The 22,218-nt window shown below is 39.5% G+C and overlaps 2 protein-coding genes across 10 annotated transcripts in view; one reads left to right on the top strand and one right to left on the bottom strand.

Moving 5' to 3' along the window:
• Positions 1-11,522, bottom strand: part of LOC102622250 (probable LRR receptor-like serine/threonine-protein kinase At1g53430) — an 85,022-nt gene extending 73,500 nt beyond the window's left edge. For 3 of the 7 annotated variants that reach the window (XM_052432305.1, XM_052432308.1, XM_052432309.1), the window contains exons 1-5: positions 11,190-11,521; positions 10,433-10,580; positions 10,261-10,332; positions 10,009-10,080; positions 9,829-9,900 (exon numbers count right to left, since the gene is read on the bottom strand). In XM_052432305.1, the coding sequence (XP_052288265.1) occupies positions 9,829-9,900; positions 10,009-10,080; positions 10,261-10,332; positions 10,433-10,580; positions 11,190-11,343 (518 nt within the window). In that variant the 5' untranslated portion in view covers positions 11,344-11,521. Of the gene's footprint in view, positions 1-9,828; positions 9,901-10,008; positions 10,081-10,260; positions 10,333-10,432; positions 10,581-11,189 lie in introns of all 7 variants that reach the window. The other 4 variants (XM_052432306.1, XM_052432307.1, XM_052432304.1 and 1 more) reach the window with 4 other exon arrangements.
• Positions 1-20,678, top strand: part of LOC127899162 (disease resistance RPP13-like protein 4) — a 69,662-nt gene extending 48,984 nt beyond the window's left edge. The window contains exons 1-3 of one of the 3 annotated variants that reach the window (XM_052432322.1): positions 16,878-17,017; positions 17,115-17,178; positions 17,949-20,678. In XM_052432322.1, coding sequence (XP_052288282.1) covers positions 17,968-20,514 — 2,547 coding nt within the window. In that variant the 5' untranslated portion in view covers positions 16,878-17,017; positions 17,115-17,178; positions 17,949-17,967 and the 3' untranslated portion in view covers positions 20,515-20,678. Of the gene's footprint in view, positions 1-16,877; positions 17,018-17,037; positions 17,179-17,948 lie in introns of those variants that run through there. The other 2 variants (XM_052432323.1, XM_052432324.1) reach the window with 2 other exon arrangements.
• Positions 20,679-22,218: the final 1,540 nt, after the last annotated feature.

Raw genomic sequence — 22,218 nt, 5'->3', positions numbered from 1 at the left:
AGGATCGGCCGACTGTGGTATAACTTAAGAAGCCCCCTCGTACAGAATTACTCGGCGGGGTATGAGCAGGCGAGGCGAGATATAGAAATCGAAGAGGAGAAATCGGCAAGAATTAAAAGTGAACAGCTGGAAGAGCTGAGGCGAAAGGACCGGCGAGCCCCGAAAGGGAGCGGGTCGGAAAAGCGAATCGGAGAATCTTCAATGATGGGCGGAATATCAGCTCGGTCCCGCCCTTACCCCATAGCTCTGAGAGCACAACAGTTTCAACACAGCCGAGCTCAACCTCCTCGCCCCTCGATCCCAGAGCGGCAGCGAGTACTCCGGCAGATGGCTGCCCACCCCTATCACAACACTCCCAGAGCATTACATGCGATAAATTCCAGGGCTAGACGACCAGATTAGTTAGCGACCGAGCCAGACCGAGGTGACATTCATGATAGCCGAGCAGTTCAGCTGGTAGACCAGAGCTTGGCATATAGACAGTACACTCCCTTAAAGATCTCCATGGAGGAATTTTATGAGAGGATTGAAGGACGAGGCCTGCTGTACCCTCCAACCCCAATAATAAAACCGACTCACCGACGGGATAAGAGCAGATTCTGCAAGTTCCACGACACTCACGGTCACACTATCAGCCAATGTCGTGACCTGAAGATTCAGGTGGAGGACTTAGTAAGGAACCGATACTTGGACGAGTACGTAGATGGAATGTCCCCTGTCACGGAGTCGCAGTACACGCGGGATGACGGAGTTGAGAGGGATTTGGAACGTGAACAGCCGACCATCCGTGTGATAGCAGGAGGGCCAACATTGGCCGGGGATTCGAACAGAGCACGGAAGAACTATGGGAGGTACGCCATGACTAGCAAAGAAGTGCTTTTCAATTTGCCAGCAACCAAGAAGGCAAAAGTGCGACAAGTTCCCATTATGTGGACAGATGATGATGAAGAGGGTATCTTATATCCTCATGAAGATGCATTGGTGATTAAGGCAATGGTGGCCGGTACAGAATTACGACGAATATTAGTAGACACAGGCAGCTCGGTTGACATCCTGTTTAAGTCGGCTCTAGATGATATGGGGATTGCAGACTTGAAACTGGAACGGACAAATACGTCCTTGAAGGGATTTGGAGGGGGACGGCTAACTCCCATGGGGATCATTGAACTCCCGATTACTGTGGGGACAAAGCCATTTGAAAGAACGATGATGCTGGACTTTGTAGTGGTAGAGGAAAGAAGTCCTTACCAGATGATATTGGGGAGACCATTCATGAGGATAAGCCAATGTGTGATGTCCACGCATTATCTGGCGCTGAAATACAGAATAAGTGGAGTCGTGGGTGTAGTAAAGGGCGACCAGAGAATGGCCAGGAGCTGCTATGCTACAGCGGCCAAGGAAACACTGCAGGTTACCTCTCTAGATAACCGAGGGGATTCAAAAAATGGTTGCCAGGAACCTGTTGAGAACTTGGAGGGGGTTGTTGTGAGCAGGAGTGACCCGAGCAGAGTGGTCAGAGTCGGATCAGAATTGGGTGAAGAAATAAAATGCGAGCTGGTGAAGTGTCTACAGTCCCATGCAGACATATTTGCCTGGTCTCATGAGGATATGCCAGGTATTGATCGAGGGGTAGCTTGTCACAAGCTGGCAGTCAAGAAAGGGGCAAGGCCGGTGAGGCAGAAAAGGAGGTGCTTCAACCAGGAAAGGTACGAGGCCATTAATGCGGAGGTGGAAAAGCTGCTAAAAGCAGGATTTATAAGGGAAGCCAAGTACCCGGAATGGATTTCCAATGTAGTACTGGTAAAGAAGGCCAATGGGAAGTGGAGAATGTGTGTAGATTTCACGGACCTCAATAAGGCATGCCCAAAGGACAGCTTTCCCCTACCAAAAATAGATCAGTTGGTAGACTCAACCGCGGGTCATAGTCTGCTCAGTTTCATGGATGCCTTTTCCGGATACAACCAGATACCCATGGACGAGCAGGATGAGGAAAGCACCACCTTTATAACTAACATGGGTTTGTTCTGTTACAGGGTGATGCCCTTTGGCCTAAAGAATGCAGAAGCTACCTATCAAAGGCTAGTGAACAAGGTCTTCAAGCCATTGATCGGCCACACTATGGAAGTATACGTGGACGATATGATCACCAAGTCAAGAGAACCGACAGATCATGTGAAGCACTTGGAAGAGACCTTCGAATTGCTGAGGAGGTATGAAATGAAGCTGAACCTGGAGAAATGTGCATTTGGGGTCAGCTCGGGCAAATTTTTGGGATACCTGGTGAGCCATCGAGGGATTGAGGCCAACCCAGAAAAGATACGGGCGGTGATAGAGATGAGGTCCCCACGAACAATTAAGGAGGTGCAGAGCCTTACGGGGAAATTGGCAGCATTGAACCGATTCATTTCGCGAGCCACTGATAAGTGCCACCCTTTCTTCCAAATCATAAAGAAAGGGAGGAAGATGGAATGGACATTGGAATGTGAGGAGGCATTTGGACAACTGAAGGAATACCTAGCCCGCGCCCCGTTACTATCAACTCCGAGAGAGGGTGACCAACTGCTTTTATACTTAGCAATCTCTAAGTGGGCTACCAGCTCGGTCTTAGTCAGGGAAGAAAAAGGGAAGCAACACCCGGTATACTACACAAGCAAGGCCCTGGTAAACGCAGAAACCAGATATCCATTAATGGAGAAGTGGGCGCTGGCTCTGATAACCGCAGCACGCAAACTCCGACCATATTTCCAAGCCCACCAGATCATTGTGATGACTGACCAGCCCCTTCGGCAGGTGCTTCAAAAACCAGACGCGTCTGGTCGGTTAGTAAAATAGTCCGTGGAGCTGAGCGAATTCGACTTATCATACAGGCCCCGAGGAGCAATCAAGGCCCAAGCCCTGGCTGATTTCATGGTTGATCGTGCTGGACCAGGGGAAGAGGTCCAAGAAGAGCAACCAGCAGGACAGGAGGATCCAAAGAGGGTATGGCTGGTGATGGTTGATGGGTCACGTAGTGAACAGGGATCCGGAGCAGGAGTTATAATACGAAGCCCAAAAAGTGTCGAGGTGTCTTATGCAGTAAAGTTCGAGTTCCAGCTTACGAATAACCAAGCTGAATATGAGGCCTTCATTTCTGGACTCGGTTTGGCACATGCATTACGAGCAGAAAGGGTTGAAATCCGAGCAGATTCCCAGCTGGTATGTAACCAGCTCAACGACTAATTCCAAGTAAGGGAAGAGAAGTTGGGACTTTATTTGAAGAAGGCGAAGCAAATGGTTGGGCTTTTCCAGGAGGTGGAGGTAAAGCAGATATCTCGAAATGAGAATTACCGAGCGGACATGTTGGCTAAGATGGCTGCAATTGCAAATCCGAAATTACCTAAATCGGTTCCACTGGAGGTAAGGACCTCGCCAAGTATAGGGGAGGAGGCAGAGGTGATGAGAATAAGTACTGAAGAGTCCTTGATGGACCCAATTCTTGCATATATCCGTGATGGCGTTTTACCAGAGGACAAAAGGCAAGCAAGAAAGCTGAAATGCCGAGCAGCGAGGTATACTCTACTCGATGAGGTACTCTACCGCCAAGGATTCACTTTGCCCCTCTTGCGATGTGTGGATGATGAGGAGGCAGATTATGTACTAAGGGAGATTCATGAAGGAATTTGCGGCAATCATTCGGGAGCAAGAACCTTAGCCTTCAAGGCACTCCGGCAAGGGTACTTCTGGCCAACCATGCACCAGGATGCGAAAAAGATGGCAAAGAATTGCAAAACCTGCCAAAGCTTCTCAGAGGTTCCCGCACAACCCCCAGAAAAGCTGACCACTATGACATCCCCATGGCCTTTTGCTCAGTGGGGAATCGACATGATTGGTCCGTTACCGAAAGGCCGAGGAGCGGCAACCCATGCAATCGTAGCAATAGACTACTTCACCAAGTGGATAGAAGTGGGGGTCCTTAGCCAAATCACGGAGAGAAGGACAACGGATTTTATCTGGAAGAACATCATTTGTAGATACGGAATCCCGTATACCATCATCACCGATAATGGGAGGCAATTTGACAACAACAACTTTAGTGAGTTTTGCCGAAACTTAGGGGTGGACCTGAAATTCTGCACCCCCGCACACCCCCAGGCAAACGGACAAGTGGAAGCAGCCAACAAAGTGGTAAAGAAACTCCTAAAGACTAGATTGGGAGAGAAGAAAGGAGCTTGGGTTGACGAGCTACCAGGGGTACTGTGGGCCTACCGGACAACTCACAAAACCGCCACAGGGGAGACCCCGTTTGCCTTAGCTTTTGGTCACGAGGCGGTAGTCCCAGCAGAAATTGGAATGGGAACACATCGGACGGAATACTTCAATGAGGAGCAAAATGACGAGCAGATCTGCTTGAACCTAGACCTGCTGGAGGAGAAAAGGGAAGGGGCTTCGCAGAAAGTGGCTCAGTATCAGCAAAGGGTCACGCGTTATTACAACAAGAACGTACGTGTGAGGCAGTTCCGAACAGGAGATTGGGTGCTCAGGAAGGTGAACCAAAATACCAAGGATCCTAACCATGGAGCTCTTGGTCCGAAATGGGAAGGCTCGTACAGGGTGATACGAGCAACTGGTCCGGGAGCCTACAAGCTGGCGTATCCAGACGGACGAGAGGTGAAGAGGTCATGGAACGCCGAGCACCTGAAAAAGTACTTCCAGTAAGCAAAGTGCCCTACTAGTTTTCATTCTGATAAGTTATTTCTGTTATGAACACAGTGATTTGTGACACACACATATGTCCCACATTTCTGTAATGTATTCAAAATTCAATAAAGATGAATTCAGTATGGAACCTTTCTGCTAGCAAGCCCATTAAATGCTTACTAAGGCAACAGAGTGCCTGTTTCTGCTCGGTCAACGAAAGACCAGCAGCTAAAGCTTCGAAAATTCTACTAAGGCAACAGCTTGCCTATTTCTGCTCGGTCAACGAAAGACCAGCAGCTAAAGCTTCGAAAATTCTACTAAGGCAACAGCTTGCCTATTTCTGCTCGGTCAATGAAAGACCAGCAGCTAAAGCTTCGAAAATTCTACTAAGGCAACAAAGTGTCTGTTTCTGCTCGGTCAACGAAAGACCAGCAGCTAAAGCTTCGAAAATTCTACTAAGGCAACAGCTTGCCTATTTCTGCTCGGTCAATGAAAGACCAGCAGCTAAAGCTTCGAAAATTCTACTAAGGCAACAAAGTGCCTGTTTCTGCTCGGTCTTCGAAAATTCTACTAAGGCAACAAAGTGCCTGTTTCTGCTCGGTCAACGAAAGACCAACAGCTAAAGCTTCGAAAATTCTACTAAGGCAACAAAGTGTCTGTCTCTGCTCGGTCAACGAAAAACCAACAGCTAAAGCTTCGAAAATTCTACTAAGGCAACAGAGTGCCTGTTTCTGCTCGGTCAACGAAAGACCAGCAGCTAAAGCTTCAAAAATTCTACTAAGGCAACAAAGTGCCTGTTTCTGCTCGGTCAACGAAAGACCAGCAGCTAAAGCTTCGAAAATTCTACTAAGGCAACAAAGTGCCTGTTTCTGCTCGGTCAACGAAAGACCAGCAGCTAAAGCTTCGAAAATTCTACTAAGGCAACAAAGTGCCTGTTTCTGCTCGGTCAACGAAAGACCAGCAGCTAAAGCTTCGAAAATTCTACTAAGGCAACAAAGTGCCTGTTTCTGCTCGGTCAACGAAAAACCAACAGCTAAAGCTTCGAAAATTCTACTAAGGCAACAGAGTGCCTGTTTCTGCTCGGTCAACGAAAGACCAGCAGCTAAAGCTTCGAATATTATACAAAGGCGAGTAAATGCTTACTCCTACTCGGTCACCGAAGACCAGCAGGCAATTTTGCGAAAATTTTACTAAGGTAAACAAATGCCTATTCCTGTTCGATGCACTAAAAAACCAAACAGGAAAACCAATAGAGAGCATTCAAAAAATTTTTTTTTATAAATGTTTAAATTGTTTACAAAACAAACGCAAATCTAGAGCTTATACAAAAAATAGGCCTAAAGGTTAGGAGAATCAACGGCTCCAGCAGCTGAAGGATCAGCGAGCTCGGGAAGTGAGGGATCAGCAACATCAGGAGGTGGAAGATCAGCAATGCCGAGAGGAGGAGGCATGAACCCTTGACCCACTTCGAGAGTGCGTCCCCCAGCTTCCCCCTCTTGCACACCATCCGAATGAGCCTCCACCTGATCCTGCCCGCCCTGCTCCTTATCACCCTGGCCGACCTCAGCCATGTACCTCTCCACTCCAGCCTCCAGCTTGCTCATGTCCAGCTCGGGATATTCTTCCTTAAGCACAGACATTATGCACTTATAAGAGAAGGCAACCCCAGAGTCATACTCGGCATCCAACCGATCGTCCACGTCAGCAGATTTGCCTTTCTCCTCAGCCAGCTGCTCACCCAAGGATTTGATTTTCCCCTCAAGGGCGGCCCTCAGAGTATCCCTTTCAATTTGAGTAGCATGGAGATCAGACCTCAGGTCACCCAGCTCACCTTTGAGTTTGGAGGAAATGGATTCAGCAACCGCAACTCTCTCCTCTAGCTCCATAATCTGCTTGTTCAGCTCAGCCAGCTTCTCCTTGGAGCGATCAGCAGATTCAGCTTTCTTCTTCAATTCCTGATTGTCAGCTTGGAGTTTCTTCTCATGGCGCGCGGACCCAATCTTGTAGCACGAAACCATGGTGGCCAACCTGAAGGACACTCTCTGAACGGAAGCAGCTAATTCGGAGAGGTTCATACTCTCGATGTCCTTCACCATCTTGGGCCCCACCGCTTTTTTGTAATCCTTCTTATACGGGCTCAGGTAGTCCACTTGATCCCGAGATAGTAGAGGAGAAGAGCGGTCCCCAGACTGCAAGCTGACCTCAGGACTCTTGTCGGAGGTTTTCTCCCCAACACTCTTACGAGGTGGAGGTGGGGGCAGAGCAGGAACAGGCGTCTTGGAAGGACCAACGCTAGGTTTCTTCGGGGGAGGAGGAAGGTTGCTGGAGCTGCTCGAAGCCCGACCACGCTTTCTGGTCATAGCACTGAGAATCTTGCTATCCATCCCGGCGGCTATATCCACTAAGCCCGAGCCGACCAGACTTGTTGGTGACAGGAGGTCTTGGTAGGTAGACGCATTCAATAGAGCCGTTTCCACCTGAAGCAAAGGCCGGTCTTCAAGCCCCCCGATCAGACCCCACGACTCTGAAATAGCATAAAAGGTTAAAGAACCCAATAAGTAGCAGTCTAATTAAGAATATAGGCAAAAATGAACGATCTGGGGTAACAAAATGGGTGGGAAGATAAATGTCCCCACCAAGCGACCGAACTGCTGGACACCAGTTCCCTCCAGCAAAGAAGAATTTGTTCTTCCAATTTTTACATGAAGATGGAAACCCAGTGATCGGTTTCCTCTTGGCAGAACTGGACATAAAATAATACCAGCCTGCCTCTTTTGGGCTACTCCGCAGCTGATACAGATGTTTCACTTCGACAAGAGAAGGCTCCTCCGACCCACACCTCTCCCACAACACAAACATCGCCGAGAGAACCCTCCACCCATTTGGGTGTAGCTGACCTGGGGCCAGGTGCATACCACCCAGTATCTTGGCAAAGTAAGGTTGAAGGGGCAGCCGAGCTCCTAGTCTGAAACTCTCCAAGTGCATCGTCACATACCCTTTCGGAGGCCGACTAGGGACATCGCCTTTTCCAGGAACTACAAGAAGAACCTCGCTGGGGATGTTGTAGAGGTTCCTAAGTTTAAATAGGTCAGTGGGGGTGGTGGCACAAGCCATGAAATCAATAGGGTAGGAATCAGCCTCCACCCTATGGCCTAAGTTCCTTCTCTGAGCAGATCGGCTCGGTCCGGAACTGCTCCCCTCACCATCGCCAACTCCTTCGGAGATCCCAACCCCACCAAAGCTGTGGTTCTCACCAGAGCCCGACGCAGGTCCACCTCTATTTTTTACAAGCGGTAGTTCGGGGGAGGAAGAGACAACCAGAGGGCGTGGGTACTCAAGGGTATCCCTGCCATGGGAAGGACCTACACTACTGGAGGGACCCAAGAAATTGGTGGGTATTGGCACGTTGAGGCCTGAATCCCCTGATTCTTCATCACCCTCATCAACAATTAACTTTCTTTTTCGGTTTGACATATCGGAATCTCAAAAGAAAAACCAAAACAAACCCAAGTACACGAATACAAAAAGGGGCAACACAAAACCCAATCAACAACAACCAAAGAAAAGGTTAAAGGCTATACCTGGAACAGACGGACACAGATAGCGCTGCCGTGACAGAGAAAACACCCAGCAAATGGATACTCCGGACGCTGGGAGTATGAGCAAAGTTCAGAGAAAATTTGGTTAACGGCGGAGGAACGAGTAACAAGATGATGATGACTCCAGTCTAGGGATTTGAAACGAAAAGGGGGAAATGAAAGCATTAAAGTGATGGAGACGCACCGTACATCGAGGACAGATAGCCCGTCATTTCAAATTTCAAAATATGAAGAGTCTGCAGATGCCACGTCACCAACTGTTACAAGAGACCAGGCTAGATGCAAGCCCAGATACGCAATGGACATGCTCATTTAGGCCCATGCTCAGGTCAAAACCTCCCTTGAAGAAAAGAAATCCTCAGGTCCGTCCCTGTAGATAGAAAACCAGAGGAGAAGCCCCCGGATTGGCAAGATTTGACAATCAGTTTCTACTCTTGACTCATTTCACTCACAAGACCAGAAACCGGGGGACTGGTGTTAAGTAAATAAAAGCACCAGGTCGGTCATGCTACTATTTCCACCCCGGCATGAATCACCTCAGCCAAATGGTACGAGCAGAGCAGGGGCAACATGAGCCGAGCCGAGACGAATGCTGACCAGAGGTATATACCGAGCCGGTACCCATACCCCAAAAAGCGGAAACACGATCTCACAGAATCGCGGCAGTTGCGCTTTCCCAGAACCGTTGCGGGAGATGCGAGATCCCACGTTTGCCCATGATGCAGCAGTTAGAGTCCCATGAGGGGCTGCCACTACCCGAAAAAGGTGGGATGAAGGGCAAACGAGAACGTGGGGACAGCGGCTATAAAAGAAGAAGAAATCGACGAAGAAGGGGACAGAAAAACTGGAAAGAGGGAAAACGCTGCCAAATTGCAACCAGGCCATTTCCTTACAAATTTCTAACAAACATCTTAAATCCAAATTACATTGTTTTCCCGTAAACACCTTGTGCTAACTTAGGCATCGGAGGGTTTACGCCGGCAAAACCACCGGCGTCTCTTATCCGTTTTCGGTGAACGCAGGTCTAGTGAGAGAAAGGAGGGTGATTCCAGCCTTAGCGGTTCGTGCAGCAGTCGATAACTTAAACGTTGGTGAAAGAATCTGGTCGGTCTAAGGACGAGCAGATTTCGGCATCAACAATTACTATTATTATTATCATCATCATCATCATCATCATCAAATGACAATAAATAACAAAAGTTATTTTAATAAATTATTAATGATATTATTTTTACTATTATTATTATTATTAACAATCATTTTTATAAGAATAAAAATCATAAATAATAATAATAAAGGGTATTTTAATAAATTAAAATAATTCAGCTTATTCCGATTCCAATTCCAAGATAAAATAAACACATTAATGGTATTTCAGTCCATTCCGAATTCAATTCCTACAGCTCAAGTAACAACTTATTCTGATTCTCATTCTTCATTCTCATTCCATCTCATTCACATTCCAACCGATTCCCATTCCAATTCATTCCAATTACTAACAAGTAAATGCACCATTAACTCAATGATCGTAGTAACTAATAAAAAGACTCACAGTACTTCTAGGTTCCTCAAATTCCCCAAGCTTGTTGGTATGGTCCCAGTTAATTGATTGTATGATAAATCTCTACTCATCACACAAATCCAGTGTATTAGAAGAAAAGGAAAGAGAAAAAGAAAAAGAAAAAGAAAAAAGGAGCTATAATTGAATTACTTGCGACAAGTGAGGACTTACAGAGTGATAAGCTGATCTAATTGCCCAATCTGGTCAGGAATGGAACCATGAATTGTGTTGACGGATAGATCACTGTTGAGTTTTGACATGCATCAAACCATATCAAATATATATGCATGTATTAATTAAGGCAAGAGCCAAGCTTACGACGATATATATATATATATAGTTGTTTAATTTATTAAATTTAGTTATAAAAGCTTATGCAAAATGATTGATCATTGAATTAATTAATTAATTAATTGTACATACAGTTTCTGCAGGTGTGTCAGAGCAGCCACATGTTCTGAGATTATTCCAGTTAAGGCTAAACTGTCCATGGTTCTGTATACAAAATGATTAACATGCAGTTAATAATGGAAATCAACCTTGCTTTTGTTATGACTGTCTAGGCAAGTAATTAGATTAGAGTTGGAACATATACATTTCGGAGATGTGCGGGGTCCCTTTATCGACGGGGTAAGTGATGATAATATTGAGACTAAGATCTGGCTTCTCACGGCAATATGAACTCAATTTAGGTAGTTGTAGCCTCCACTGCAAACTGGACAGCATGTCCGGGAGACCGGCCACTGCCAATAATATTTCCGACAAGAGATGTTGTTAAACTGATCATGAGCAAATGGATCTATGCCAGCTATATAGCTACAAGACAAAAACATTCGTTCAACTCTTAATTAATTTATAAAAGTTGCATGCATTATCGAATTTGCTATCTAATTATAATTTCGTTTGTTTTAACTTTTAGCAATTCTCAATACAGAGAATTTATGCGCACCTGATAATTAGTGATCATATATAAATATATATATATATATATAATATGGGAATTCATAATATAAGAGATAAGTTAAAAGACGAAGAAACACATATTTTCAATCTACTATAAGACAAAATACACTATAATAGAGTTTTTTTTTAATCTTTTAACTTATATCTACTCAAGTAAGAGATTCTTTTTTTGTAAATTACATCTATATATATATATATATGTTGTAAACTGATCATGCGTATATACGACTATATATGTATATTAAAAATTCAGACATCTGATTCAAAGAATTAATTAATTCTTATGTACTTATATGTATATAATAATGCAAACCGCATGCTAGAGAACCAAAAACCCTTTAAAATTATGAAATTTACTCGAGATATAAAGAATTATTAGCATATATTACCTTCATGAGCAGGTAGATCCCCTACTTTAGTATCATTTTCAGCAGTACTCTGAAATTTGAACTCGGAGCCAAGTTGACAAAGAAGAAACAAAATTAGTAAGAAAACAGTCTTAGAAATTAGAACCACCCGATGCCCAGCAGAACGTTCATCCATTTTATTTTATTTATTTTTAACTTTTAATTCCTAGCTGGCTGTTCTAAACTTTCAGTTCGCTCACTCACTCACTAGCTAGCTCCTGTCTGGCTGCGCTAATTTGATCATTTCTATCGCCGATATTTTTATACAGGAGAAGAGATGCCAGTCTTGATTAAATAACACGCCACCCGTGCTTTGTATTTTGAGGGTGCAAGAGTAATTATCGAATTCAGAAAAGGAAAAAGGAAAAAAAGAAAACAGGGTGAAAAACGTTGTGATGGATTAAATAAAATCGAATCTATTTGGGTAATTGAAAAGTATTTGTTAAAGGGATGATTAAAGTTTAAAGATATTTGTGATTGATTAAAGTCGAAAGCTATTGGGGATAAGAAGCACGTTTACTTGTCTTCCTCTCTTTCTCTTTCTTCTTCACAACAAAGATGCTAATGGCGGTTCCCTAGATATATGTTTGCATTGCTTTTTACTTTCTTGTACTTCACATGCATGACTTTTGTTTTCGAATTTATTTTTCGTTGCCTTGTACTTAACCTTCTCTGTAGGGTTAAGATTCATTACGTCTCCTTAATTAGGTGTTTTTTGCTTATAAAGCCTTCTCTTTCCATGGATATATATATATACCGTGTCTCTGTATGTGTGTGTTTTTTAATTCAGGATACTAGATATGTACTGATCTGGTCCAAGATCTTAAATTTTGTTAAAATTAGAAAAAATTATTAAGTCATATGATTTAACGGTATAGTGCCATTATATTATTAAACTATGTGCCTTAATGGATTTCTAATACTTTAGCAAAGCTCAGGATCCCCTATATATATATACATATCCTTCAAAAATAAAAAAAGAAAAGGAGTGTAAAATTATAATAATTAATTGTAGGTCAGTCAAAGCAAAGTGTGGATGTGTTGGCATCTATTTCCATTTGATCGAGGATATGTGGCCGGGTAATATGTTAACCAGACCCTCCATGATATTTTGTTTCAAGTTTTGAACGAAATGTAAAGAATTTGTGGCTTTGTTTAAATGTGGCCAGATTTTTGTCGAATTTTGCTGTTTAAGCCTTCAAATTATCTTTATTTCTTTATTTCAGAAATTTTTAGAACGTTTTCATTGATTTATATGTTCTGATTGTTGGATTAAGGGTCCTTTGCTTCATTTATTTTATCTTTAATTTATGCACGGTAGATTATCATGTAATAGTAACCCGATATTAAGTTCAAGTTATTATTGGAGTCTTATGATAAATAAGGTTTAAAAAAACTAATTTCTTATGTCATTAATAAAATTTTAGATTTTTTTAAATAAAAATTATAGTTTCAAATTTATAAAATTTTAGTTCAAGTGCGGAATCTTTTTATAAAACGATATACACATACCTGATTAACTGAACCGACATACATGTAGTTTTTTTTTCTTTAAATGGTCCTCGACAATGTCGAGAAGAAACTTAAAATAAAACTAAGAAAAGAGTAAAATAAAAACAAGGAGTTGAGACTTTAAAAGAAAGCCAAGCCTCTCAATTAAAAAAATAAAAGTCAACAAAACATTAAGCACCGAATTAACTAACGCGATTTTAAAGGGATTGGGAAGCATCCTTCTGAAGGAAGACACGGATCTCAGGTGGTGTGTTAAGTTTTAACCACGCATTGGTCTTAAATGTTTTCCACTTGTTTTTCGCACCCAGCGATTTCTTGAAATTTCCATGCAGCTTATCCCCAAAAAAAAAAATTTCATGAAGATTAGATTCGTGGCTCTAAAGCTCTTCAAACTTCAGGAATGGCACTAATATAATCCAGCAAGTATCAGTGGTGACAGATTGTTTCTATTTAGATTCTTAAATAATTCCCATATTACACGATTCGTTATTCACTCCATTAAAGGAAAAGAAAGATGCTACGATAAAGTAATTCTCCAATTTTCTGGTCCTTTAATTCGCAGACTTTTTGTGCTCTTGGATCTGTTCTAGCTGTCATGCAACTTTTAGGGCGGGTGATTGAAATTGAATCAGTTTCAATATTCAGTTTTTGGGGGGAAAAAAAAAAGGAATTTCATTGTATGGATGTTGGTTTTTCTAAACAACATCCATTTAATATTTGTACGTTGCCATCCACATTGTACACATCATTGAGTCTTCATTAATATTTTAATACCTACGTAATTTAGTTTGTCTCAAGTATTACAACAGTGCCTTGGAACGACGGCAAATACAGGCAAATTAGGATTTTACATATTATATGTATGTGAGGTCCACATTAGTCTATACAGAGATATTTTAGCATGAGGGAAACGCATAAGGCAAACTTATATGATGAAGTTGGCGTGAACCATAGAGAAGATGGAAGACATGGCGTTACTTCACATGCGGACAACAAGGTCAAAGTAGTTGAAGATAAATCAATCTCTACATAGATGTTATCTATCAAGATCAAGCAAGCAATTTTCCTTGAGATGGAAATTACAATTGGCGTGATCATTGAAGATTGAGATTAAATTGTTTTGATTTAAAGCAGATGATAAACAGATATTGAAGAGATAATATTGTTATATTATCGTGAAGAGTTCCTTATACATCTAAAGGCTTTGGGAGTTATCAAAGGAAAAAAATTTAGACTCTTCATTACACATGATTTGTTTGTCACTATATAAAGGTGAGTCATTCATATATTTTACTAAAAGGATTCTACTTCAGAGGCTACAACCTTGTGATCATTCTTTAATTTGGGAGACATTGTCTCTAGTCTTTTCACGAGAAGGGTCACATGTTCACAGTAGAGGGAATTTACAGAGAGGTGACACATCATTGACTAAGAAGTCTTGCTCGGGGGAGGAAGCAAAAGTCATGTGGTGCACACAAAGTGGTCACTTGGTTAGGTTATGACAAGGTGGCCACAATCACTAGAGGGTGTCTCAGACCGTGTAAGATTCCAATAGTTTGTAATCTCTTGAACCTAGTGAATTATTTGATATCTAAATGTGGCATCATGGATGCAGGGATTTGAATCCTAAACCATGTAAAAATTCTCTTGTTTGTTTTATTTTTGCACATTAATTTGTTTAATCCGCCTTTAATTGAACTTGGTAAACCTATTAAAATTGGATCTGTCATATCATTTTTACTTCGTTAATAATGTGTGATTTAATGCTAATACATAGAGTAATAATACTGGTCAATTTTCTTTTTTTTATAAACTGAATTAATTAATAAAAAAAATAAAAGAAAGGAATTACAACTGTCCAGAGGGGACATAATGAGTTTTATTCCTTAAAATTTGTAAGAAGTTAAAGTAGAAAAAAGAAAAAAGTATGAAGTTAAACCAAAAGAGGTAACCATATAAAATGATATTTTAGAAACTCATTCGCATCATGAGAAAGTAACCACAAATTCTCTAAAGGCGGAGTCTGCCACCAAGTGAGAGAATCACAAATAAGACCCAAGTTGGTTAAATGATCAGCCACATAGTTAGTTTCTCAGAAGATATGAGAGAATCTAAACGCCATAGAATTGATGAGATTACAACAATTCAACCATCTGTTACGGATACCCCATGGAGGATTGAGCGAAGGATTGGAAGAAAGATGAATGACTAACATAGAGTCGCTTTCTAGCCAAAGACAATACCAACCCTTGTCATGAGCAAATTCAGTAGCTAACGTAGCTGCCATAATTTCAGCAAAGTAGGCAGTGTTAATGCCTAAAGAAAGACCAAAAGCACCTAAAAAGATCCCGTGTAATCTCAAAAAACACCACCACAAATTGAGCTACCTAGATTACCTTTATATAAACCATCAATGAAAACATTCAAGAATGCAATAACACGAATTTTTAATATCAGATTACTACTAACCTACCATAAATTAAAAATAAAATAAATGAAACAAAGTATCCTTAATTCCAAAAACCAGACGGAAGATAAAAAAAATCAATGAAAACATTCTTAAAATTTCTTAAATAAATAAATAAAGATCATTTGAAGGCTTAAACAGCAAAATCGGACCAAAATCTGGCCGTGTGTGTAACAAAGCCACAAATTCTATAGACTTTGTTCAAAATTTTACCCCACCCGTAAAAGATAGAGGGGGTGCACAAAACGAAAATTAATTTTTTTAATCTCTTGAACTCAAATGGTCAGTAAACTAAAACTGTTTGAAGAATTTGGAAACAGTATAAAATTTTGTTTTGAGAATCAATTTCATATTTAATCTAATTGAAACTTTTAATTCGAACATACCCACTCCTTGCTTCGACCGAGAATAATCATTAAACTTTTAAACCTCTTTATTTATTCTTCTTTTTGACAGAAATATCTAAAACAAATATTGATTTTGACTTTTGTGACGAATATATGTACTTTTATTTTCCTATTGTGAATAAAGCAGTTTCCCTTTTCTTGTTTTATTTTGATTCTCTTCATTTTGGGTTACAACAATAATGCCAGCCTATAATTGTTCTTCATGCCTGTTAAAAATTCAACAAGAATAGTATCAATTAATATTTTCAGGCTTTATCGGGCCCTTTGAATACGAATTCAACTGCAAAGAAAAAGACTATATTCTCAGGATTTTATCAGTCTTCTTTTTTTTTCTTTTGCTTTTTGAAAAAGTTCTTCTTTGTTTGATAAGCAAACTATTGAGAGGAATCGATACAGAACCTTCTGCTTGTATGTGATATACTGGCCTTGAAATGACTGTTGGGACAGAATAACCTACCACTTCAATTTATTTATAAGTAATGTTATACTTGGTTATTTAGAAATATTTGGGATTTGTTTGAAATTTCTGTTAGAAGGCTCAAAAATAATTTTTAAAATTAAAAGTTAACTTTACTGTTTGATAACTTTTCTTAAAAATCACTTTTGACAAAATAATTGTATACTATATTATAGTTGATTTTGAAAAGCGAGGAGATAGTAGTTTTTCAAAATTTAACTTTGAGAATCAATTTTATGTTCAATATAATTTCATATATATCCCTACATATTTTACTGTGAACCCAAAATTATCCTTAATTAGGTAAGAAATAAATTAGAAAATTTAAAATCATTATTATTTTGATTTTTTTTTCACGCACTCTTTTTACTGCAATTCTTCTTTGTCCCATTAACTATACCATCAAAACTTCTCTAGTACTGCAAATAAGATCACCACTTAGGTTAATATAGTAAATCCACTACAATTTAATACTCAGATAAGTTAATAAACTCTATTATATAATAATTTTACATAGTACCAACTTGGGCTAAAGGTCTAAATTAATGATTTCCATAAACTACTAAGATAATATTTTTTCTTAAAATTCTTATGCAACTATGTAGTCTCATTCAAATCATAAATTTATAATATGTTAAAATTAAAAATATAATTGTTATGATATTTAATTAAACAAAATTTGATTGTTGTGAAGAGAAGAGGATATAAATGCTTCTTATCTCCAAATTCCAACAGCTTTCAACTTTAACCAATTCAACTTTAATTAATCAGTCAAAATATTTTTTTTCACCTTCTTTTCTTGTACCCTCAAAATACAAAGCGCAGGTGGCTTGTTATTTGATCAATTCTGGCATCTCTTCTCCTATATAATAAATATCGGCAATAGAAATCAAATTAGCAGAGCCAGATAGGAGCTAGTGAGTGATTAAGCGAACTGAAACGTTGAACAGCCAGCTAGGAATTACAAGTAAAAATAAAAATAATTTGTTTACATGGTACTCTGTTATATTCAGCTGAACAGTCTACTCTGACTGTTAAAACTCAATTTGTTTTTTGGGTTTCAGGTTCCAGCATACTCTCTGTTCAGCCCTTCCAAGCTATATAGATACACACACTTTCAGGATTCCAGTAAGTGCTTCTGCTTAAAACCCTTTTATGATTCACCCATGCCATTGCTAAATCTCTTATTGATGTGAATTTAAACATGAAAATTTCTAAAACTTGTTTATAGAATTTGATGGTTGATGATGATCTTTTATCAAGTTAATATTTGCCGTCGTATCACTTAATTTTAAAGTTATGATAAATATATTTTCAATAAATTATTGTATTGGATCCTTGGTTACGCAGAGAACCAATTCGTAGCTTGTTCTATTGAAGCTCGAAGCTAAGACCTGAGTCTTAGGAAAGTCGCTTTTACTACTGGAGCGACCTTAGCAATTAATTATTGTATTTGATCCTTGGTTACCAAGAGAATTTATTCGGAACTTGTTCTATTGAAGCTCGAACGTAAGACCTGAGTCCTAAGAAAGTGAGCTAGACCTTAGCTTCACTTCTCAGTTTTGAGCTAGACCTTAGCTTCAATTCTCAGTTTTTTGTTCGATACATCATTATGTTCTGACTAGTATCATTCTGTCGATTCACGCATATGACACAATTTTACTCTGATCAATGTTGTTGGGTGGCTTCACTATTCTGATAGATGTTCTGTCAAGTCCCATGGAAGTGAGATGAATCCATTATATATTTTGTCTTGTCCCTCCTAGTACTGAAAGTGCTAGTCTCTTTTCTGCCATCTGTACTTTATGTGTGTCATGATTGTATGGTTGTAGCAGAAGCCCATACGAGCTCATAAGATGTATACTTTACTGAGATGATAATGAACATGAAATTAACAGGGAACATTTGCCCGAGGCTATGGCGGCGTCGAAAGCGACAGAGGCGATGATTGGGACATTGATAGAGAAAGTGTTTTCTGCTTTGCTGACTCAAGCTCAGTACGCACTTGATTTTAAAGATCAGCTGGAGGCAATGAAGACAAAGCTTGAGCTAATGACTGCCTTCATCTCCTGCACTGATAAGCAGAAAACTCGGGGGGAGTTCATGCAGAAGATCTTGCCTAACCTGAGAAAAATAATTTATGAAGCTGATGACATAATGACGGATTGCCAAATTAGAGATGAATATCGGAAAGATGGGTTTTGCCACAGGTTCTCACTTCGTGACTTGTTTTTCATATACCAAACAGGCAAGGATTTGAAGCATATCAATTCACGGATTGAGAAAATGGAGTCTAGCTTGGGGGTGTATGGAAGAGCAGAACAGCCAATCATCCAGCAGGGGCCCAATAATTCATCATACCAAATATTTAAATATTCCCCAGAGGACCAGGAACCATCTGAAATAATCGGTTTGGAGAAGGACTTGGAAAAGATTAAAGGATGGATCCTTAGCAGTAATGAGAAGCTTCAGCAAATCGGTATTGTGGGTATGGGTGGTTTAGGCAAAACCACCATTGCCCAAAAGATATTCAATGATAGAGAGATGGTTGCATACCTTGAGAAGAGGATATGGGTGCCAGTTTCTCAGAATTTCAGCGAGGAACGAGTCATGAGGGCCATGTTGAAACAGCTGGGAGAGGATGAATCGGGAATTGAAGAAAGTCATTTGCTGCACAAAATTCAACAGAGGCTCAGTGACAAGACCTGTCTCATTGTAATGGATGATGTGTGGAGAATGAATCTAGATTGGTGGAAGAATTTATATCCGACTGAAAAAAGATGCTTCGTTATCATCACATCTAGAAATGAAACCGTTGTCAACAGTATGGGAGTTGATGAGTCAAGAATTCATCGCCCAAAAATTTTAAATGAAGAGGAGAGTTGGTCATTACTCTGCAAGCATGCATTTTTAACGGGCAAGGGAAAATGCCCCAATAAGGAGTTTGAAAAAAAAGGTAGAGAGATCTTGAAGAAATGCGGGGGACTACCGCTGGCAATCAAGACAATAGGAGGCTTGCTTGCTCCAAAAGTCCATTCCCTTAGTGAGTGGAATAAAATCAATGATGATTTTCATGTATATTTGACAACCGAAAGAGAGAACAATTCAGTGGTGGCTTCTCTACGACTGAGCTATGATGAACTCCCCACACATCTAAAGCAGTGCCTCTTGTGTTTCTCTGTTTATCCCGACGACTTTGAGATAAGTGGTGAACAGATGGTACATTGGTGGGTGGGAGAAGGACTCATCCGGGGCAGGGACAATCGGACTGCTACGGAATTAGGCTTTGATTATCTTTCAGAGCTAGTAAGCAGATGCTTGGTTGAAGTTGTGCATCGAAGAGGCTATGATGGCAGGGTCTATAGTTGCAAGATGCACGATCTGGTCAGGGATATGACCATTCAGATTGCAAAAGATGAGGCTTTTTGCAGCTTTGATGAAGAAGGCAGGCAGAAATTGACACAAGACTCGCGATGGTTCGGTTTCAACAGTGACATGGATCCAAAATCCCTGAAAAAAAGTTCAAGGCTCAGGGCATTGATACTGCAATCAAGCACTCCAGTTTCCCTTTGGAATGTGAAATCGCTCATGTCACTGAGGGTGCTGGATTTCTCATACTGTAAGCTTGATCAAATTAATGTTGAGGATCTATTGGATAAGATCTCTTCACTTAAACGCCTTGCATGTCTCAACTTAAGCGGAGTTGCAGGCAATATTGAGCTCCCATCTTCAATTCAAAAGCTTCGTAATCTCCAAATACTTGTTCTGAGGAGGTGCACCAAACTACATCCATCAATTACTAGTTTGAAGAAGTTGATCATCTTGGACCTCGGATCTTGTCCTCTCCAGTATCTACCTCGTGGACTCGAGAAGCTAATTTATCTCCAGGAGCTGTCTGGATTTCGGGTGGCGAGTCAGTCTAACACACAAGGCTGTCGACTTAACGCCCTGCTGGGACTGAAGCAGCTAAGAGTTCTACGAATGTCCATAAATAATGAGAGTGAAATCTCGGAAGATGAATGGAATGTCTTATCACAGCTCGAGAAACTCAAAATTTTAGCTATTGATGCAGAGGATTGCAAAGAAAAACATGTATCACAGATGTTGGATAGGCTTTTGCCTCCTCCGAGCCTTCAGGAGCTTTACCTCAGGCGATACCGCCACGAAATTCTGCCAAAATGGATTAATCTTAAGCACCTCTCAAGCCTGCAATATCTCTGTCTTGAGGATGGAGACATCAGCAACTTCGAAAGCAGTTCTGAATCTGATCAGGATAGCAATGGCACCACATGGGTCCTTGAGGGTCTATGTTTAAAGTTCATGCCAAACTTAATTCTTGATTGGAATGTTTTGCTGAAGGATATGCCTATACTACGTTATGCAGAGGTTAGTCGTTGCTTCAATCTGAAAAATTTCCCTTATCCTTCTGACAAGCCGGCTGTATGGAAGAAGAATCAAGATTGAGAAATCAGAAAGTATGGTACACTGCTACTTTCATTAATTATACTAGCCACTTATGATAAAATAAGAGCATGACATGTATTATTGTTGGATCTTCTTGAGGTATGTATTCAATTTGTCTGTTACTTGGGTGTGATGAATATTCAAACTTGGCCAGTGTTACTGTATTAAGTTTTCAATAATATTAGATATCCCAATATTTGAATCTCAACTTAAATCCAAATATCATGTGTCACTCATTTATTAAATAATATAATTCATAACTTCTAAATTTATTTAACTATCATTCAATGGATGAACATTATATTAGTTGAGACTTACTTTAGGACATGAATATTGGGATACCTAACTTTCCTCTTGACCTTTTTCATTTTTTTATTCTTTTAGATCATTGTGCAAATGAAAAAAAAAAAAAAAAAAACCTCAAACTACTTGCAAGTTACATGTATTATCAAAATTAAAAAAACATCAACAACCAAACAAGAGATAAAATCATAAACTATGTAATAGTTCTTGAAGAGACCAACCAAAACTTATAAAGTACTGCAAAGGCCACACGTAATAATAGGATTTAAATTCAGTATTGAATTGAACTTTTTGCTAATGTTTTAGAAATATAATTGATAGTTATTAGATAAGAATATAAACCTAATTAAATCTTAGCCAAATATTAATGTACATGTATTTGTGATAGAAGATTATGAAGAATTGAGCACAGATGAGTTCCTGTCTTTGTCTTTTAATGTCATTTATAATTTTCCATTGAGGTTACAATTGTAAATTTAAAAGAGGGGTTTTATCAAGATTTTGAGTGCTGTAAACAACACCACTCGCAAAGCAAAGCTAAAGAGGGGCCTGTTTGTTTTTTTTTACTTAATGGCTTAATTAACGTAAATTCAATCAATTAAATCATTAAGTCCGTTTGTTTTTTCAACTTAACAAAAATTTTCAGTCATTAAATCATTAAGTTATTAAATTAATTTTTTTAGCTTTTTGCTTGATCTAAAAAGTCTTAATGATAATCATTAAAAGATATTCTCCGAAATATCCCAATTTAATTAATCGATTTTCTTCCTTACTTGAATAAAATTTAATAATTAACATTATTATCTATCTCAATAACTTGTGTTGATGTAATGATAGACTATTATTATTTTATCTTTTTTTTTCTTCAAATTAGCATTATTATCTTCATATATTTTTATGAACAATATAAAAACATCGTAAATTACAATAAAATCAATTAACATGTACTAATTAAGAATATTAAAGAATTGTAATCAATTGAGTTGATTTTTTTGTGTTCATAATATATTATTTTATTTGTATTCTTTAATATGTGTGATTATTTGTTTCACATTTATAAGGGCACAAATGTAAAAATAATAGTTTTCGGATTTTTTAAATTAAAAATATTTTAATACTTATTTTTAACAATTTTAAAAAATATATTATTTAAATTCAGACATTGAACTTTATTTATAATTCAGATTACTTTAAGTGTATTCAAATATTAAAAAAAAAGCCACCAAATTGTTAAAGATGTCCACTTCTCTCGAAAGGTACCGGGGGTGTTGAATTTGATTGGTAGCTAAAAATCTGCCTTTTTTCCTTTTTTTTTTTTCTTCATAGGAAAAGTAAGCAAATAAAAGATGGAATGAAGGTGTAAAGACTACCACACAAGATATTGATTAGCCTGATTAGACT

The sequence above is a fragment of the Citrus sinensis genome, chromosome 8, assembly GCF_022201045.2.
Source record: "Citrus sinensis cultivar Valencia sweet orange chromosome 8, DVS_A1.0, whole genome shotgun sequence".
NCBI lineage: Eukaryota > Viridiplantae > Streptophyta > Magnoliopsida > Sapindales > Rutaceae > Citrus > Citrus sinensis.
This window is presented reverse-complemented; position numbering and strand designations above follow the sequence as displayed.